The sequence below is a fragment of the Triturus cristatus genome, chromosome 6, assembly GCF_964204655.1.
Source record: "Triturus cristatus chromosome 6, aTriCri1.1, whole genome shotgun sequence".
Lineage (NCBI taxonomy): Eukaryota > Metazoa > Chordata > Amphibia > Caudata > Salamandridae > Triturus > Triturus cristatus.
This window is the reverse complement of record NC_140589.1, coordinates 1,520,896,055-1,520,915,744: the sequence shown is the minus strand read 5'-3', so window position 1 is coordinate 1,520,915,744 and position 19,690 is coordinate 1,520,896,055. Positions and strand designations below refer to the sequence as shown.

Genomic DNA, 19,690 nt, shown 5'->3' with positions numbered 1-19,690 from the left:
AGAGACGCGCCAAGAGAAGTTTCATTCGGCGCTCCCGCCGCGACTTCGGCTTCAACTTTTGGCACGTCGCACAATCTGAGGTGCCGTGATCCTCCCCCAAACACCACATGCAAATGAGGTGAGGGTCCGTCGCCGACATAAGACGCCCACAAAACGTACAAGTTTTAAAGCCCGAAGGCATTCGCACACTGTTTCACCCAAAAAGAATGGATGAAAGGGCGCCCTTAAACAGGCCCGCAGCAAGGAACGGATCCTTGTTGCACGCGGAAAAGGAAAAAACTGACGTGGGCACGCCGGGGCGGGTCTTATGTGACCTTGCTGATGTCACGTACGCGAACGACGCCTGGGCAGAGTCGCGTGGTGTCACCCGGCACGCAGGGATGCTGTGGCAAAAAGCTTCCGGATCGAGTCTCACGCCTGGGGATAATTCTACGTGAAGGAATCTGCGGCTAGTAGTCTCTATCAGATATATAGAAATATATAGGCCCAATTCCTTTTACTTCTACAGTGCTAGGGACTAGAAGAAAATCAATGCTCTAGTAGATGTTGCTTGTTGCCTTGAGCAGAGGGGATGCAGCCTAGTCAACAGTCCATTTTGGGGCCGGACAGAAGGATAAAGACAAAGTTAGTGCCCGTTTTTATGAAATTTTTTAGATATTAAGACCTATTTCAAGGATGAACTCACACAACACAACACAGACCAAGCACAGATAGCTGGAACTTCAATTATGGCTTTGACTTCTCAGTGTTACATAAGAAATCATTGCTCAGTGGTGTTAAGGACCTCAATTGACTTTGAGTGAACAAGGAAAGAAAAAGTCAATATCCCCAGTGTGACACTCCAATTTTGTTTGCCTCAATCTTCATAAAGTGCTACCTTGGAGAAAGCTGTGTCACTTGGAACCAGAGTAAGCTGATATGTCATTGCTGAAGCCGCAAGAAAATGACCCTCTGAGAGTTATAGGTTGAGCACCAAAATTCATATATTCATAAACATGAGATGAAAGCCGTAAAAAATATTCTGTGGTTTGAGAGAAGGAGTACTACTATGTGTCATCATCTTAGATTAAGATGGCCGGAGATTGGATTGGGCATATGTTTTCTTACAAGAATTCGAATATGTGTGCTCTACAGACCATTCCTTGTTTTAAGAAATGTATTGTACCCATAGACTAATGTTATTTAGGGTGCAGTTTTTTTTCAAAAGGGCGTTTTCTATTGAGACCCAAATGATCTAAAACCTGCAAAAACTAGTAAGGAATATGCTACTTACCAGTATGCATCTGTTCTTGGCATGTAGAGCTGCAGAGTTGTACACTTTTGCATAGATCGCCATCTGGTGTTGGGCCCGGATGTTTGCAGTTTGTTTTTGTTCTTGGACAGTCTTTGGAAGTCACGAGTTCGGTGACTCCTCCTTCGGTCCGTACTGCGCATGGGCTTCGGCTCCATCCTCAGATTGTTTTTCGCCAGCAGGGAAATGATGGAGCGTAGTGGTAACAGTAAGAAACCCATGTGTGTTGTATCTAAATAAGATAGACTGGAACGGATACAGGTAGCCGGGGAGGCGGGTGGGCGTGTACAACTCTGCAGCTCTACATGCCAAGAACAGATGCATACTGGTAAGTAGCATATTCCGTTCGAGGCATATGAGCTGCAGATTGTACACTTTTGCATAGATTATATAGCAGTACCCAGCCCTAGCGGCGACCACCGGTATCCGTTGCAGCGGTTTGAAATAGTGTCTTTAGTACAGCCTGGCCCACACTAGCTTGTTGCTTGGAATGCACGTCTACACAGTAATGTTTTGTGAAAGTGTGCGGAGTTGACCATGTGGCTGCTTTGCAGATGTCATCTAAGGGTATGTTCCCTAGAAAGGCCATAGAAGCCCCGATCTTTCTTGTAGAGTGGGCTTTAGGTGGAACAGATAATGTTCTTTTTGCCTTGTGATAACAAATTTGTATGCACTTTACAATCCACCTAGCTATCCCTGATTTAGAGATGGGGTTGCCTTTATGCGGTGGAGAGAAGGAGACAAACAATTGTTTAGTCTTCCTGAAGGGTTGCGTTCTTTGTATGTAGTACAGTAAAGCCCTCTTAACATCAAGTGTATGTAGAGCCCTTTCCGCAACAGATTGAGGTTGCGAGAAGAAGACAGGTAATTCCACCGATTGATAAAGATGGAAGGGGGAAATGACCTTGGGCAGAAATTTTGGATTTGTACGAAGTATCACCTTGGTGTGATGTATCTGTAAAAAGGGTTCTTGTATAGTGAACGCTTGTATTTCACTGACCCTTCTAAGGGAAGTGATAGCTACGAGGAAAGCTGTTTTCCAGGTGAGGAACTGTAGCTCACATTTATGCATTGGTTCGAAGGGCGGACCCATTAGCCTTGTAAGAACTACATTTAGATTCCATACAGGGGAAGGTGGTGCCCTGGGCGGAATTACTCTTTTAAGGCCTTCCATAAAGGCTTTAATAGCGGGCACTCTGAACAGTGATAAATGCTGTCTGTTTTGCAGGTAAGCAGCAATCGCTGCTAGGTGTAGGCATATGGACGAATATGCCAGGTTACACCTTTGAAGATGGAGTAGATAGCATATAATGTGTTGTATGGATGCATCTAAAGGGTTGATTGTATTGTTACGGCAGTAAACAACAAATCTCTTCCACTTTGCGGCATAGCATGCTCGAGTGGTAGGACGTCTGGCTTCCTTGATAATGTTCATGCAGTAAGGGGGAAGGTTAAGGTACCCAAATTCTAAGATTTCAGGAGCCAGATCGCAAGGTTGAGCTGAGCTGGGTCCGGGTGTCTGATTTCTCCATGGTTCTGAGTTAGGAGGCATGGTGACAGGTGCAGTTTTTGATGTGGTACCACTGATAGCTGTAACAGTGTGGTGTACCACGGCTGTCTGGCCCATGTTGGGGCTACCAGAATGAGTGTGAGGGAGTGCTGTTGTAGCTTCCTGACCACTAATGGAATTAGTGGGAGAGGTGGAAAGGCGTATGCAAATTTGCCTGACCAGTTCATCCATATCGCATTGCCTTTGGACAATGGGTGTGGGAATCTGGCGGCGAAGCTTGGGCATTTTTTGTTTTCGTGGGTGGCGAAGAGGTCTATCTGAGGATGCCCCCACTTGAGGAAGAATGGGCGAAGAACTCGTGGATGCAGTTCCCATTCGTGTATTTGTTGCGTTTGTCTGCTGAGCAGATCTGTTATGGTGTTTTGTATGCCTGGGACGTGTTGTGCCAGGAGAAAGATGTTTTGTGGAATTGCCCATCTCCATATGCTCTGTGCTAAGCGGGAGAGCTGGGGAGAGTGTCCCCCCCCTGTTTTTTAATATAATACATTGCAGTCATATTGTCTGTGCGAATGAGGACTGCTTTGGCTGAAATCTGTTTCTGAAAGGATTTTAGGGCTAGAAAGATCGCCAATAGCTCCAGATGGTTGATGTGGAGCGACTTTTGCTGTGGCGTCCATAGACCTTGCATTGTGAGGTGTAGGAGGTGCGCTCCCCAGCCGGAGAGCGATGCGTCCGCTGTTAGAATCACCTGAGGAACCGGGTCCAGGAACGGCCGCCCTTTGGAAAGGTTTGTGGTGTTCCACCACTGCAGAGAGTGATGGGTGCGGCCGTCCACCAACACCAGATCCGTCAGCTGTCCCTGGGCCTGGTTCCACTGCTGTGCTAGGCACTGTTGGAGTGGACGCATGTGGAGTCTTGCATGGGGCACTATGAAAATGCAAGATGCCATCATTCCTATTAGCTTCATGAACACTCTTGCTGGGAGAGAGTGCTGAGCAATGAATGTTTGGCGCAAGGCTTGTATGCTTGCGATCCTGGCTGAATTGGGATAGGCTATACCCTTGGAGGTGTCTATAGTGGCCCCGAGATATTGCTTTGTGTGAGATGGTATGAGGTGGGACTTTTGGTAGTTCACCGTGAAGCCTAGCTGGTGGAGCAGTTGGATGGTGCTATTTGTATGTTGCACACAAAGGTCGTAGGACGCGGCTTTTATCAGCCAGTCGTCTAAGTAAGGGAAGACGTGAATGTGTTGGCGTCTGAGGTGTGCTGCTACTACCGCTAGGCATTTGGTAAACACCCGTGGTGCGGTTGTAACCCCGAAGGGGAGAACCGTGAATTGGTAATGCTGACCGTCCACCACAAACCTGAGGTACTTCCTGTGAGAAGGGTGTATTGGAATATGAAAGTATGCGTCTTTCAAATCCAAGGTAGTGAGTAAGTCTCCCTGACAGAGGAGTGGGAGGACTTGTTGGAGGGTGACCATGTGGAAATGGTCCGAATGTATGTATGCATTTAGAGGCCGGAGGTCCAGAATGGGCCGCAGGGTCCCGTCTTTTTTCGGTATTAGAAATACAGAGAGTAGACCCCTAAATTTTGCTGATTGACGGGAACTTGCTCTATAGCGTGTTTTTGTAGGAGGGAGATCACCTCCTGTTTGAGCAGTGTGGAATGTTCCTGTGACATTGTACGGTGCCTTGGTGGAATATTGGGTGGGGTAGATGTTAGTTCGAGACAGTACCCTGACCGAATAATTTGGGTCACCCATTTGTCCGATGTTATGGACTCCCAGGTGTGAATAAAGTTTTGTAGTCTGCCCCCGACCGGAGTGGGATGGTCTGGGGGGAGCGAGGGGAAGTCATTGTGAGGGCAGTATGGCAGAACGGGTGGTGTTGGTTTTGCCCCTGCTCTTATCGTTGTTGCCCCTGTATCCACCTCTTTGGTAGCCCTTTGAGAAGGTAGTTTGAGGAGGGGACTTGTAGGAGGTAGAGGCAGTATCGGTGGAGTAACCTCTGCCTGTGCTACGAAAGGACGAACGTCGAAAGGAGCGTCTAGGGGTTTGGGATTGTAATGCCCCCATAGACTTTGCTGTGTCCGTGTCCTTTTTCATTTTTTCTAATGCTTCGTCCACCTTTGGCCCAAATAGGTGTTGTTGGTCAAAGGGGTGATTTAGTATGGATGCCTGGACTTCTGGCTTAAACCCTGAGATCCTGAGCCAGGCATGACGGCGAAGCAGGACACTAGTATTTATAGCTCTAGAAGCAGTGTCCGCTGCGTCGAGGGCACATTTAATGGAGGTGTTAGTAATGAGCTTACCCTCCTGTATTAGGTCATGAGCTTTACGTTTGTGTTTCTCTGGGAGGTGTTGCATAAGAGCCTCTAGCTCATCGTAGTGTGCTCTGTCATAACGCACAAGCAGCGCCTGTGTATTCGCAATGCGCCAAATGTTTGCGGCTTGCGAGGCAGTGCGTTTACCAGACGCATCTAAGAGTTTTGATTCCTTATCTGGCGGTGGAGCCTCACCTGAGGACTGGGAGTTGGACCGCTTTCTAGCTGTGGACACAACTAGTGAATCTAAAGGAGCAGGTCCTTTAATGTATGCAGGATCTGTGGGGGCTGCTTTGTACTTTTTTTCTATTCTGGGGTTTAAAACCCTGGCCTTGACTGGGTCCTTGAACACCTCTGCTGCATGTTTGGTAACACCCTTAAGCATGGGCAAGATGGCTGTAGATTTATCCTGAATATCGAATGTATCCAGTAAGAAATCTTCCTCAACTGGTTTGCTATGTAGTTCTACCCCATGATAGTGTGCTGCTCGCTGCACTAAGTGGTGAAACCCTAGTGAGTCCTCCGGGGGAGATGGCCTGGATGGGTAGAGGTCATCCTGAGGCACATCTGGTATGTCAGGGTTTTGGTAATCCTCCCATGGGTCTGGGGTCCCTGGGGGTGTGGGGTCCATCGGGGCATCCGCTGGATCATAATCCGGATCCCCGTAATCCGGTTCTGGAGACGGGGTTGGGGAGTGATGAGGCAAGGGTGGAGGAGACCTGGAAGGGAGAGGAGGTGGAAGAGGTGGAGGAGGTGGAGGAGGTGGAGGAGGTGGTGGGGAGGGCACTCTGAGAGGAGATGTGGCAGAGTCCTTCCGTTTTGGCGGTGGAGGAGGAGCTGGTGTGTCAAGACGTCTCTTCTTGATGGACAAAATCAAGAGCCCAGTCTTTGGATCCTTTGTTAAGGTTTTTTGAGAAGGATCAGGTGTAAATAGTTCCGTTGGCACCGAATCGTCTGCTGGCGCCGATGTTTTCGGAGCCGAGGACTTGGGTGGTTTCTCTGCGCCATGCTTTTTTGGAACCTCCGGTTTTTTCGGTGTCGAGGTAGGCTTCGGCGCGGAAGCATCGGTGCCGAGGGATTTATGCTTGTGTTTCGTCAGCACCGAGAGTCCAGGCTTCGGAGCCGAGCTGGGTGTCACTTTCTTCGGTGCCGAACGGTGTTTCTCGGCACCAGGAGTAGGCTGGCTCGAGCCCGAGCCGTCGTGAGACTTGTGATGCTTCGACACCGGGCCCGAAGGTGGGGTGATAGAAGCTGCATGTTTGGTTTTCCCCAGGCCCGGAGGCGAAGGTGTAACCGGAGTCTCTTTGGATATGGGCACGGGGGTGGGAGGGGGTAGAGTACTCACGACCCTCTGCGCCGGTGTGATGTCCTCCAGGTCGGAGTCGTCTGCCTCGGAAGCGCTGACGATATCTTCCTCCTGCTCGGTGTGTTGTTGCCCCGAAGCTCCGGTGTCATCTCCGAAGATGTCCGGTGGAGCCGAGGTTGATGAGTGCGCCATGGTGCGTCGAGCTCTTCGATCCCGGATGGTCTTTTTCGACCGAAAAGACTTGCAGGCGGGGTAGTCTCGGGCCTCGTGTTCGGGAGTGAGGCAAAGGTTACACACCTGATGGAGGTCGGTGTGGGGAAATTTAGACCCACATTTCAGGCACTTTTTGAACGGAGTCCTTTCCATCGGCCGGGACCGGAGTCGAGGAGGGCCCGAAGGCCGGTGCCGATGTGTGGAATCGAGAAAGTGCCTCTAAGAGAGATGAAGAAGATGATTGATGAAGAATCTCGATAGACGAGAATTTTCTGTCGAGGCTGGAACTGGAAAAGTTCGAAGCCGGAGCACGAAGTATCACATCCGAGCCCGATGGCGGAAAAAAACAATCTGAGGATGGAGCCGAAGCCCATGCGCAGTACGGACCGAAGGAGGAGTCACCGAACTCGTGACTTCCAAACTGCAAACATCCGGGCCCAACACCAGATGGCGATCAATGCAAAAGTGTACAATCTGCAGCTCATATGCCTCGAACATGAGATTTTTGTATTTAGTAGTCTTTCCCATAATGAGATTTACAACTCATTAAGAGTTCTCTCTGTGACCTAATATTATTAGAGCTAGAACGGAGAGTAAATCTCATCCATGTTCAACAGCATGGGCTCACAGAAGGATCCTGATGAAGCATCCCACAGTCAATGGATGAATGTTGCTTCCCTTTTTATCTCTGTAAGGATGTGATGTAATGTATGACATGTTGGAATGTGAAAAGGAGTTAGAATGTGGCGGGGAGTTAGAATGTACACTGGGCAGTTCATGGGGTTATGCCAGGAAGCAAGCAGCAGTATCCTGTGCTCTGATCTATACTTCAATAGGCTATCTTGACTTTGAGTCTGATTTATGAAAGGTGTTACAATGGTAACGAGTGGAAGAACTTCACGTGATATTCATTGAATTCAAAAGTAGCTGCACTAAACGGTAAGGGAGCGAAGTGTTGTGAACTTCTGAAGCATCGTGGGGTGATCAACTGTGATTAAGGCCATTCCACTGTGATTAGCTATGGTCAGAGGCATTGCGCTACCATACTGGTGCCAGGAAATCCGGATTTCGACAAAAAGACGCTGACGGGGTTGCAAGCTAGATTTTAGGCAGAAGGACACAAGTCGCGTCGAGCGCACCTGCGCATTATTTAAGTGAGAGTCGGCCTGATGTGATGTAATGCATGACATGCTGTAATGTGAAGTGGAATTCCATGATGGAATGTGAAGGGGAGGTAGAATGGGCAGTTGATGGGGTTGTGCCAAGAAGCAAGCAGCAGTATCCTCTGCTCTACATAAATACTTCAACTGACCCTCCCCAGTTTAGACATGGCCATATGCAAATCAGTCTTGACCCTGTGCCTCATGGGAACAGTTTAGCCCGAACTGCCAAGCCATGTCTTCCCTGGACCGGAATCAAGCATCCTAGGACCGGTTTCTGGCTATCAGCCGTCATCAGCCAGGATAGCTTGACTCCAGTGGCGTAGTGAGCACGGGTCCCACGTCTGGGAATACCCATCCCACTTAGGGCGAAAAGCGTTACAACATGTCTAAACTGGGGTGGTGTAGTGGGCAAAAGAACGATGGATTTAACCCAGATCTCTTGACTAGGGGAGAATGTATGCATTGTCAGCATTCCGTCCATCATTTGTTTGTTGTAACGCTTTTCGCCCTAAGTGGGATGGGTATTCCCAGACGTGGGACCCGTGCTCACTACGCCACTGGAGTCAAGCTATCCTGGCTGATGACGGCTGATAGCCAGAAACCGGTCCTAGGATGCTAGATTCCGGTCCAGGGAAGACATGGCTTGGCAGTTCGGGCTGGACTGTTCCCATGAGGCACAGGGTCAAGACTGATTTGCATATGGCCATGTCTAAACTGGGGTGGTGTAGTGGGCAAAAGAACGATGGATTTAACCCAGATCTCTTGACTGGGGGAGAATGTATGCATTGTCAGCATTCCGTCCATCATTTGTTTGTTGTAACATTATTATTATTATGGCAGGTGTTCCCATTATAAATGCTTGTTGAGATAATGGGTTGGGCCGCCATTGGGGTGATGCCAGAGGAAGGGGGCCTCACTCCAGGTTCTGGTCAACACGGTGCATTTGGGGGAAAGATGATGTTCATACATGTGAGTGGTGGTACTAGATCTCCCCCTTGCGGGAGGGTTGGGATTGTTTACGCAATGTCAGGAGGTATTTCTGTAAATTGATGTATAGTACTGAGTAGTGTGTGTAATAAATGTACTCTTCCTTTTAATAAAGAAAGGTACAGACTGGACAATCAATTATTGAGTGTTATTTCTGTGTACCTATAAATGGTGATTACTAGCCTACACCACCTCCCTTGTGTAAGCCTAAGACTGCTCTGCAACGCTACACTCTGGGAATCAAGCGTGTTCGGTTCCCAGTAAAGAACAAGTGTAGACCGATATTTGTGCAGGTCTCACAACTAATGCCTTATTTTCCAACACCAAGCAAGCTAGGAACATGATGTAAAAGGCTGCTTCAAATGTTGTTAGTGGCATGGATGTGTTAGCACCACTGCCAGCTCCAGCATTTCCACCATGCCACTGTTCTCTGTAGCATCTCCCTGAGAGGACTGCCCAGATGTGGACCCGTCATACTTTGTGCTTAAATGACACCTTAATATCGAAGGTCAAAACACACCTGAGGTTGCTTGCTATCTTGGTTAGAGGAGCGGTCACCTAGTAATGGAGTCAAATGCTTCTCCAATTTAGGGGAGAGCTGGACTGATTTATTACTATAATTGGACTGCAACAATAATCCAAACAGGAGCCTACCGTGGCTTAAGTGATTGGGCTCAATCACTTTCCACCTAGCTGATAAATATAAAAAGCCACTTCTTTTACTTAAAAAGTATACATGGTCTTTCATCGTGAGATGTTTATTGAGAGTCCCCTACAGAGAAATCACTTTACAAGAGAGGCTTATCTTAGCATTCCCCAATTTCCATGTCTACCAATGTTTTCTCAATTGGTCTGGAACCTGAAAGCAGCTAGGTTTTGCAAGCATTTAGTGCCAACCAACAAGCCAACATCCACCTCCCCCTTTATCTCTTCAATTACATTGAATAAGAGAGCACAGTCCCAATTAAAGGCACCACTAAGAAGTATCATCAACTGGGTATCATCCACATAAATATAAAAACTTACTCCAGTGTCTTCAACATGTGGTATGTGGTGGTGGATTCTGTTAAGAATGGCATGCTGGAAATGCTGTGGGCATTTTCTTTGTGTTAACTGTGACAGAATTGCCACAGTACTGCTGATGCAATTGAATATTTTAATAACAAAGACACATATGACCCTCAAAAACAACACATGTGCCAGGATAGCCTGTGGGAAATCAATTCTGACATTACTGTGCCTTGTATACTGTAAGGTGGGAAGTGAACTAGCTTCTTTCAGGTAAGTAAATCCTCTATTGCTTTTATCTACTGAGCCTATGGTATGGCATATGCCAGTTTTCACTGATAAGCTCATATAGTTCCAAGAGATTTAAAATTGTTTAAAAGGGAGATCTATTTCAGAGAGGACTCATGTATTCTTTTTTAATAAACCACATGGTGCACTCAGAGATGTATATTATTAAAACATTTAGGCCTGATATAGAGTTTGGAGAACAGCGTTTACCCCATCAGTACAGCAGGGTAAATACTCTGGGGCACATTTTCAATTATTCTACACAATGTGGCACAGCAAGGGAACTTGCTGCACTGTCCTGTGCTGCCTGAAAGGGACAGAGCAGAAATGTTACCTTATTTACAAAGATATGGAACATTTCTGCCCTTGCGTGGACACACAATGTGCTGCCTAGCACCAATGCAGGCACTCTTGCACAATAGTGCAAGGTTCCTGCGTTATGGGCATAATTGTTTTTGTGCAGGAAGGGATACCTTTCTGCACAAAAAACAACCAAAAGAGGTATTTTTCTCTTTCTATGCGTGATGCAGAATGTAAATCAGAAAGGGCCATATGTAGGTAGCATCACATTTACTGACTCATAAATACCGAATTTTACCGATTCGGTATTTATGAATCGGTAAATGCGATGTAGGTAATAATTCGGTAAAATTTACCGATTCGGAAAAAAACGGTAATTTTGAATCGGTATTTACCGATTCGGTTATGAGGCATACCTTCCCATTGATTCCTATGGGCCTGGAGGCCCATAGGAATCAATGGGAAGGTATGCCTCATTACCGAATCGGTAAATACCGATTCGGTAATGGGGGGAGCATATACAAGGGTGGCAGGGTGTCACATTGACACCCTGTTGCACCCCTGAATCTTGCATGTGTGCACATGTGGCGCACATACATGCCCTAAGGGCATGTATGTCTGCCACATGGCACTTGTACATCTGCTAAATATCACGTTTTTGCAATGTATTCGGTATTTTCCACCAACCTATATTTGGTGGTAAATACCGAATTCTTATTCCTAAACATTACTCCTTAGAGTGCTCCCTACATATGGATTCAGGATTCAGTATTTACCGATTCGGTATTTCTACCGATTCGGTAAATACCGAATCCTGACATATGCCTCCTACATCTCAAATAACTAAATACCGGTCGGTAACGGGATATTTACCGAATTTCGGCCGTTACCGACCGGTATTTAGCTACCTACATGAGGCCCCAAGCATTGTAAATCTGATTAAAGCAATTAAACAAGTACAATGCACCTCCTTAATACATCTGACATCTGTCGCTGTGCGAAACTGGGTTACTGGTTGACTGAGGTGTGAGCCCTGGTAAAGCAGCAACCACAAACCTTGTCAGGGTGAGGCACATGTCAACCCCAAATTAACCTGAGCTCAACCCTCTGGCAGCTTGGCACAGAGCAGTCAGGCTTAACTTAGAGGCAACATGTGAAGTATTTGTGCAACACTTAAAACAGTAATACAGTGAAAACACCCCGCAAAAAGGATCCCACACCAAGTTAGGAAAATAGAGTAAAATCTAATAAATAAAACCAGACCAAAACAACAAAAATCCAATCAGTAGAACCAGAGTTAGGACTTTTTAAAGATTTTAGTGAAAATAACACCAAAACGCACAAAGCACCAAGTAGGGATATCTAGTCGCACTGGACCGGGTCAAAGTCACACTTTCAGGTCGACCATCATTGAGCGCAGGTCGGCTACAGTCATCAGGTTAGGCTGGCTGAAGTTTACCTTATTGAATTTGTGCCAAGAGTCCTGTTCCTGTTGGAGGGGTCCACGAGGAGCAGGGACAGCGTTGCTGGAGACTGTTGGCATTCCGCGAAGAGCAGGCCAGCTCTCTGGGTGGGTGGTGTTGGAGCTTCGTGTTGGCGGTCCCCCGCTAGAGGTAGATGCTGTAGCGCAAAGAGGCGGCTGTCAGAGCTTCACATTGAATCACAGTGCAATTGGTGAAATCTCACTGGGAACGGGCTCATTCATGGTCATGAAGAGCTCAAAAGCCTGAATTCAGCTGCCTGAGCCACACCAACGATCCAGGTACTAGGGGCACCACTTGGGGGTCAGGAATTCACTGCGTTGGGTCCACGGTTGGTGCAGGATGTTGGAGAGCCTTTTATGTCCCTGATGCTCAGATCAGGAGGCTAGCAGACTAGCCCTTGGAGTAACTCTGGTGTCATTGGCTCAGGGATGAAGTTACAGGTCCAGTTCTCTGTTCACCGGTACAAGAGGGCAGCAGGTCAGCACAGCAGGGCAGCAGTTACTTAAGAACAGCAGTCTAGCAGAGTGGCAGTCCTTTCAGCAACACAGCAATCGTTATTCCTGTAGAGTATTCAGAGGTCCAGACGTGTACTGAAGAGTTGGTGACTAAGGTCCAGTATTTATACCCAGTTGTGTCTTTGAAGTGGAAAGAAGCTTCTAGAGGCATGCCTTTGTGGTGCACAGGTGCCCTTACCTTCTGGCCCTGGCTCCAGACTAACTACAGGGATCATGCCTTATAATTTAAAATCCGACTTCACCAATAGTTAAGATTTTAAATTACAATTCCAGAGATACCAAACTTGAAAAGGTGACCTGGTCCAATTTGGAAATTACACTTATAAAATGTAATACAATAACTCCAATGTTTTCCTATGGGAGAGGCAAGCCTTGCAGTAGTGAAAAATGAATTTAAGAGTTTTTCACTACCGGGACATGTAAACCTCAAAAGCACATGTCCAACTTTTTAAATACACTATAACCTGCCCTTTGGGCTGTCCAGGGACTACCTTAGGGGGGACTTATATGTATTAAATACGAAGGTTTGGGCCTGGAAAATGGTTTATTTTGTCAGGTCGAAATGGCAGTTTAAAACTACACATATACAGAATGCAATGGCAGGCCTAGGACATGTTTAATGTTCTACTTAAGTGGGTGGCACAATCAGTGTTGCAGGCCCACCAGTAACATTTAATTTACAGGCCCTGGGCACAAAAAGTGCCATATTTACTCAGGACTTACAAGTAAATTAAATATGCCAATTGGGTATAAGCCAATTTAACATGTTTTAAGGAGATAGCACAAACATTATAACACTGGTTACCAGTGGTAAAGTGAGCAGAGTCCTAAAAGCCAATTAAAAAGGGTTCAGAAAACATGAGGGTGAAGGCAAAAAAGTCTGGGGATGACTCTTCAGAAAGGGCCAAGTCCAACATTCACCTTATCAGAGTACCCATTCGCTGAATATAGAGCTGCCCGCTGACCCAGCAGACAACTCTAGTCATTAACATGAAACGCGGTTAATGTGGTCATGACAAGAAGGTAAAAGTTTAACAGACAACTACATCAAATTTGATGGCTTCCCGTCAAACTTTTAAGACCATTTACCTTGGTAGTTTTCCCCCATGGTTTGGGGGTCATTTAAACGTTTTTTGTCCCTAACCACCAGGTTTTTCATTTCAATAGGAGAAAGTAAAAACTGGCATTCAACCGCCGACTCTAAGTTGGGCGGGCGACTAAACGGTCAGAATTTCGATGGACCTTATTCTGTCGGGCTGTCAGAAGAGTGTGTCAGTACCAGTGACAGAGAAGGCTCCTTCACTGACATACATAAGGTCCACTTGACTGTAAACCAGGCAGGCGTACCTTTAATTTGGCGGAGACGGTACTCTGTCACCTTTGTGACGAAGTAGCCTTTCTGCTAAACTCTAAATCAGCCCCAATAATATCCATTAGCTCACTAAAACCGTTTAACATCTGTGGACCCCCACTGAATCACTACCAGAATTCATGGCCCCCAATTTAAGGTATTTTTAATTATTTGAACCTCAAAACAATACTGAAAAATACAGAAATAAGTACCCATCAAGCAAAAACACAAATGATGAAATATAACATTTTGATTTAATTCACAAACAAAAAAATACAACTATCTAAATTGCAATTTTAAGCAGAATGTTTGAGTTTTTTAAACTGTGGTTTCATTTCTGAAAGACAAAGTGATGTGTAGGTATTTAACTTATTAATTTGTCTTTTAGCTCTAAATGCACACTCTTGTGCATACCATGTTTTAATTGAGGTCACCAACAAACCACATTAGATTATGTTTGCTGAACTTGCACTGCTCCCATGAATCAAGCTAAGGATAGCAACTTATTTTTAGTCTCCGGTTTCACATTTCTTCCCATTAACAGAGAGGTTTAAAATTTTCAGTTTTGCATTTTGCTCCTGTTATGCATATAAACTTTATTAATCTGCTAATATTATTTAATTTTCTAGGGTAAGTGTTTCTGACTGCCAGGGGCCAGTGGACCACAGGTTAAGAACAGACTGTATTGGCTGATCCGATTTCTTATTTTTATCATTTTTGAATAAACAAGGAACACACCATACAGTTATTTGGACCAAATAGGTTTACACCTATTAAAAGTCATCAACATCTTTGAAATCAAAGTTTTAGTCTTACCCTTTCCTTTTGATTGACTTCTCTAAAGTTTTCTCTTGAGACAGCTTCTCCTTATTGTACTGAGCAACAAGTTTATCACTTTGCGTACAGTGCAACTTCTGCATTATGCTGAGTTCCTGGAAGAGAGAAGTTCCTGACAATAAGAAGCATTTACTGAACAGGCTCATTAAAAAGGTATGCAGTGGTCGGGTTATCAAATGTATGTAATATTGTTTGAGCCCCATTATGGTGCAATACCCCAGTAAACACCAAAATCACAAATGTTTACAAATTAATTCAGAATTCCATGTTTGGTGAAGAATAATATTCAGTTTTTTGGTCATGAAGGGTACCACTCGTAAAGTCCATTAATTAACTTTGAAATAGTTATTTTGTTGGCTTGGAGCACATAGGGGGCTGGCTTAAACAGCACCAAGGCTGAAACAGGATAAACCTGTATATTGTCATCATTTGTAAAAATACTCTGTATAAACGCATCCATGTTCAGCGCGTTTTCCCGCTGCTAAATGCATCCCTATGAGCGGTCTTTCTCCATGTATACTTTACATGGGGTAAGTGTCCCATGGATCACATTTTCTAGTATTCTCATCATAGGCTTTGATGTTCACTTTTATGTTTACTTCTTTCTTATTTCCACAGGCATGAATCCTACCCCACTGTAAGTCAGCTTATAGTTCCACGGTGATCCCTATTAATTCTAGGGCCATTGGTGGGCTTTAATCTCACGTTCTCTCCTTGGCGGTTTACCTTTTCTAGTGTAAGGTAGTAACCACTTCTCCCTCTTTGTTTTTACTCAACTCTAGGACCACTCTATCCTCATCCCTATCATATTTTATTTTTATTTCAGATGCTTCCCTAATCCCTTATGTCCTAATGAGACCCGGTTACCTTAACGGGTCGAAAAGTCGTGGACTCCATACAAACAAACAAGCATATGACAATTAATGGCCCTGGAAGGGCGAATTGACTTTTTATGAGATGTGTTGTTTGTTAGAGGAAACACATGTTTATCAGTTGAGAATTTATGTTGGTGGTGTTTCAAACTCACTGGGGACACAGTGCACATGTTTTTCTGTTTGAGGTGATGACAATTATATATATTTTTTTAGTACTATGAACAAAATTTGAAACAGATAAATACAAAAAGTACGACGGTCTGATTTATTGTACTGAAAAGGAAAAGGATAGCATTCATTGCTAAGGGCTAACAGCCTTGTACAGCTTTATTCTTGATTGAAATAATACCTATGAGTGCCATTGTTAACTGGGCTCAGTGGAGGCCAGCCCACTCAATCTAGAGCCTCTAGCCAGCACGGTGGGGGATTATTTTGGAAAATGCGTCTGCCAACATGGAGGGAGTACATTTGGCAAAAAAACAAAGATAAAACGGTTTGCCTGGCCTGCCATGAAGGCATGACAGACCAATTGGCATTTTTTTGTTTCTTAAGCACAGACCCCCAAGTTGAGGGTCTGTCTTTCAAGAACAAAACGTAATCTACCTGATGTGCTTGGAGAGATGTCAGCATTGTTCATGTTTGGGACAAAACTGGTGTATATGGTTCTAGGGATGAAAAAAGCTGTCAAGATTGCTGTAGGAGGGGCCGCCTTAAATAAAGCAGCATTTTTTCCTGTTATATGTTTCCTTACACACTGTTTGGCAGGCGCAGATACTACCACCTAAAAACTTTTGGTAACTCCATGTGCACAGACTAGAGTAAGTGGAAGTTGCATTCAATTCTTGGTTGGAGCAAGTAGGACTGATAGGCATACTCATTGGTCAAAATGACCCCATGTAATGTTTATTTACTGTGACAACCAATAGTGTAGTAAAAGCAATGTAGCTCAGCAATAAATTACTTTCAGTCTAATTATCAATGTAGAAACAAGCCAACTGTACTCTGACTGCTGCGGGATCAGTTATATACTCTAACAAATGGACTTAATGGGATGCTCAGGATTGATGCAGTGTGGACTAGAAATGGATTCTGGTCTGCACAAGTGACTTCAAAGAGTTCTGCTGCGCTACAGATCTTTTCACTCTTTCTAGTTCTGTTGCTGACATCAGCATGACCAGCTCTCTCAAGCAACTGTATGGATGTATTGACCAGATCTCTCAATTAGCTGTATAGATGTCTGCACCAGCTCTCTCAAGCAGATGTAAGGATGTCTGGACCAGCTCTCTCAAGCAGATGTATGGATGTCTGGACCAGCTCTCTCAGGCAGATGTATGGATGTCTGGATCAGCTCTCTCAAGCAGATGTATGGATGTCTGGACCAGCTCTATCAGGCAGATGTATGGATGTCTGGACCTCCTCTCTCAAGCAGATGTATGGATGTCTTGACCAGCTCTCTCAATTAGCTGTATAGATGTCTGGACCAGCTCTCTCGAGCAGATGTAAGGATATCTGGAAAAGCTCTCTCAAGCAGATGTATGGATGTCTGGACCAGCTCTCTCAGAGCAGATGTATGGATATCTGGACCACCTCTCTCAAGCAGATGTATGGATGTCTGGACCAGCTATCTCAGGCAGATGTATGGATGTCTGGACCAGCTCTCTCAAGCAGCTATATGGATGCTTGGACCAGCTCTCTCAAGCAGATATATGGATGTCTGGACCAGCTCTCTCAAGCAGCTGTATATATGTCTGGACCAGCTCTCTCAAACACTGGTATGGAGGTCTGGACCAGCTCTCTAAAGCAGATGCATAGATGTCTGGACCAGCTCTCTCAGGCAGATGTATGGATGTCTGGACCAGCTCTCTCAGGCAGATGTATGGATGTCTGGACCTCCTCTCTCAAGCAGATGTATGGATGTCTGGACCAGCTCTTTCAAGCACCTGTATGGATGTCTGGGCCAGCTCTCTCAAACACCGGTATGGATGTCTGGACCAGCTCTCTCAGGCAGATATATGGATGTCTGGGCCAGCTCTCTCAAACACCGTTATGGATGTCTGGGCCAGCTCTCTCAAACACCAGTATGGCTGTCTGGATCAGCTCTCTAAAGCTGATGTATGGATGTCCGGACCAGCTCTCTAAAGCAGATGTATGGATGTCTGGACCGGCCCCACCAGGCAGATGTATGGATGTCTGAACCAGCTCTCCCAGGGAGATGTATGGATGTCTGGACCTCCTCTATCAAGCAGATGTATGGATGTCTGGACCAGCTCTTTTAAGCACATGTACAGATGTCTGGGCCAGCTCTCTCAAAAACCGGTATGGATGTCTGGACCAGCTCTCTCTGGCAGATATATGGATGTCTGGGCCAGCTCTCTGAAACACCGTTATGGATGTCTGGGCCAGCTCTCTAAAACACCAGTATGGCTGTCTGGACCAGCTCTCTAAAGTAGATGTATGGATGGTTTTGTTGATTCCATCCAGACCTGCAACAAACTGGCTACATTGCCTTCTGCAGGCACGTGGAGGACAGTGGACTGCAGAGGGACATGCAAAGGGACAAAAGGAGACAGCTCCCTACATGGTCTCCCATTTCTTGGGACTACACATATACGTGGGGTACCCCCAGCCAGAGGTATCCTATCTCCTCGTGTACACCACAGCACTCTACAAACACACATCTCACAATCCAGCAGAACTGAGAGGTTCCAAAAATGACACACTACACATATGTCCCAGAAATGGAAAGTAGGCAGCTCCCCCCAAGCCGAGGTGCAGGTAAAGTTGTCTGCACCCCTCTGTTGCTGCTATTCACTGATCATTTCACAGCTTGGACGTGAGTAACTCATATTAAATGGTAGTTCAAAATAGGTGAACCCCATATCCAGTAGGGTCAACCACTGTGGTGGGGGCGGAGCCCCTGGTTCCTTAAACATGTAAAGCACCTTCCTGGAATCTGAAGTCATTCATGTTCTGTGCAGGAAAACAAACGGACCCTGTCAGAAATGCTGAAAAGAGCAGCAGGCAGCACAAGGCTTAGAGACATTCAACCCTACACCAATTATGTGTGTGCGTCCTCAAGGAGTGAAAGAGAAGGGCTAATCCCTGGACCCCATGTGCCCTCCTGATCTCACTAATATATTTCCTTGTGTATGTGGTATGTACACTATTGAAATGCATGTTCGTGTACTTACATGTTCCTGTGTTGTTTGTACACATATTTCTGTGTGAATGAGTGCACATACACATGGGGTGTGTGTGTGTGCGTGTGTGTGTGCGTGTGTATACTGAGACTAAAGACAGTTCCTGGATCATAAGAGTGGCCCTTCCGAACCGCAGGCAGATCACCTGCATTCTTGCTGCACCAGCATGCTGTCCCAAAAAAGGTGATATGTACATTAAGATCCACTGATTGTGCTCATTGGACCATCACAAAGGTCATTACGCGTCACTGTACAGTTTGTTATAGTTGTTGGAGGGAAAGCCCCTAGGAGTGTCGCTCCCCGCTGTCTGCTCCCACTCCCACGGTACCGCGCTTTGTTCCTCACCACAGGTTCTGTCGCCTTTAGTCCTGTTGTATGCACACGATGCTGTAGCCGACTTATCCAATGTACTGTGATTCCAGGGTTTACCTATATACCTCATATTTCCATCCAGGATGGCTGCATCATCATGATGATTACTAGGTTTCAGATGAAATTGAGTGACGTGATTTAGTACAGTTGAATTGAGATCAGATGACGTGATCAAATATTTTTAATTAAAAGGCACATCACCTTTTTGATATGTTTTTTCCCCCCCTACGGTTGAAGAAAAATATTTTCCGTAATCATTTTTTTTTCACTGTTGAGGATTTTAGTATTTACTCAAGTTGGATCTGTGTGTATTTCATCTAATTCAACTGTATGCCTGAATGCACAAAGCTAATCCATTTTATTTTGAAAATAGACAAGGAATGGATGCGCATGGCACAGTATACTGCGGCGTTTTCGAAGTCTTTTGTTTTTTCAAACAAAGTACCGTGTTTTGTGATTTCCAATAGCCGCAGTAATAATCTACTGCAGCTCCTCTGGAGTGTTAGCAGTGAAACAGTAATTCAATTTAATCCACTACAAAGGAACACTGGCGGGGACGCTTCAGTGCTCTTCGTAGGCAGCACCAGAATGTAAAATGAGCGCCAGCATCTGCTGCCGCCCCTTCAAAGCAAAGGCGGACTCTGCCCGTGTCATCTCGTGCTGCG

General features: G+C 45.6%; 1 protein-coding gene across 5 annotated transcripts in view; it reads right to left on the bottom strand.

Annotated features, from left to right (window-relative positions):
• The window catches only part of PLCB4 (phospholipase C beta 4), a 1,018,018-nt gene that overhangs the window by 83,020 nt on the left and 915,308 nt on the right, over nt 1–19,690 (bottom strand). For all 5 annotated transcript variants that reach the window (XM_085612653.1, XM_085612654.1, XM_085612650.1 and 2 more), the window contains one exon: nt 14,558–14,673. In XM_085612653.1, the coding sequence (XP_085468779.1) occupies nt 14,558–14,673 (116 nt within the window). The remainder of the gene's footprint in view (nt 1–14,557; nt 14,674–19,690) is intronic.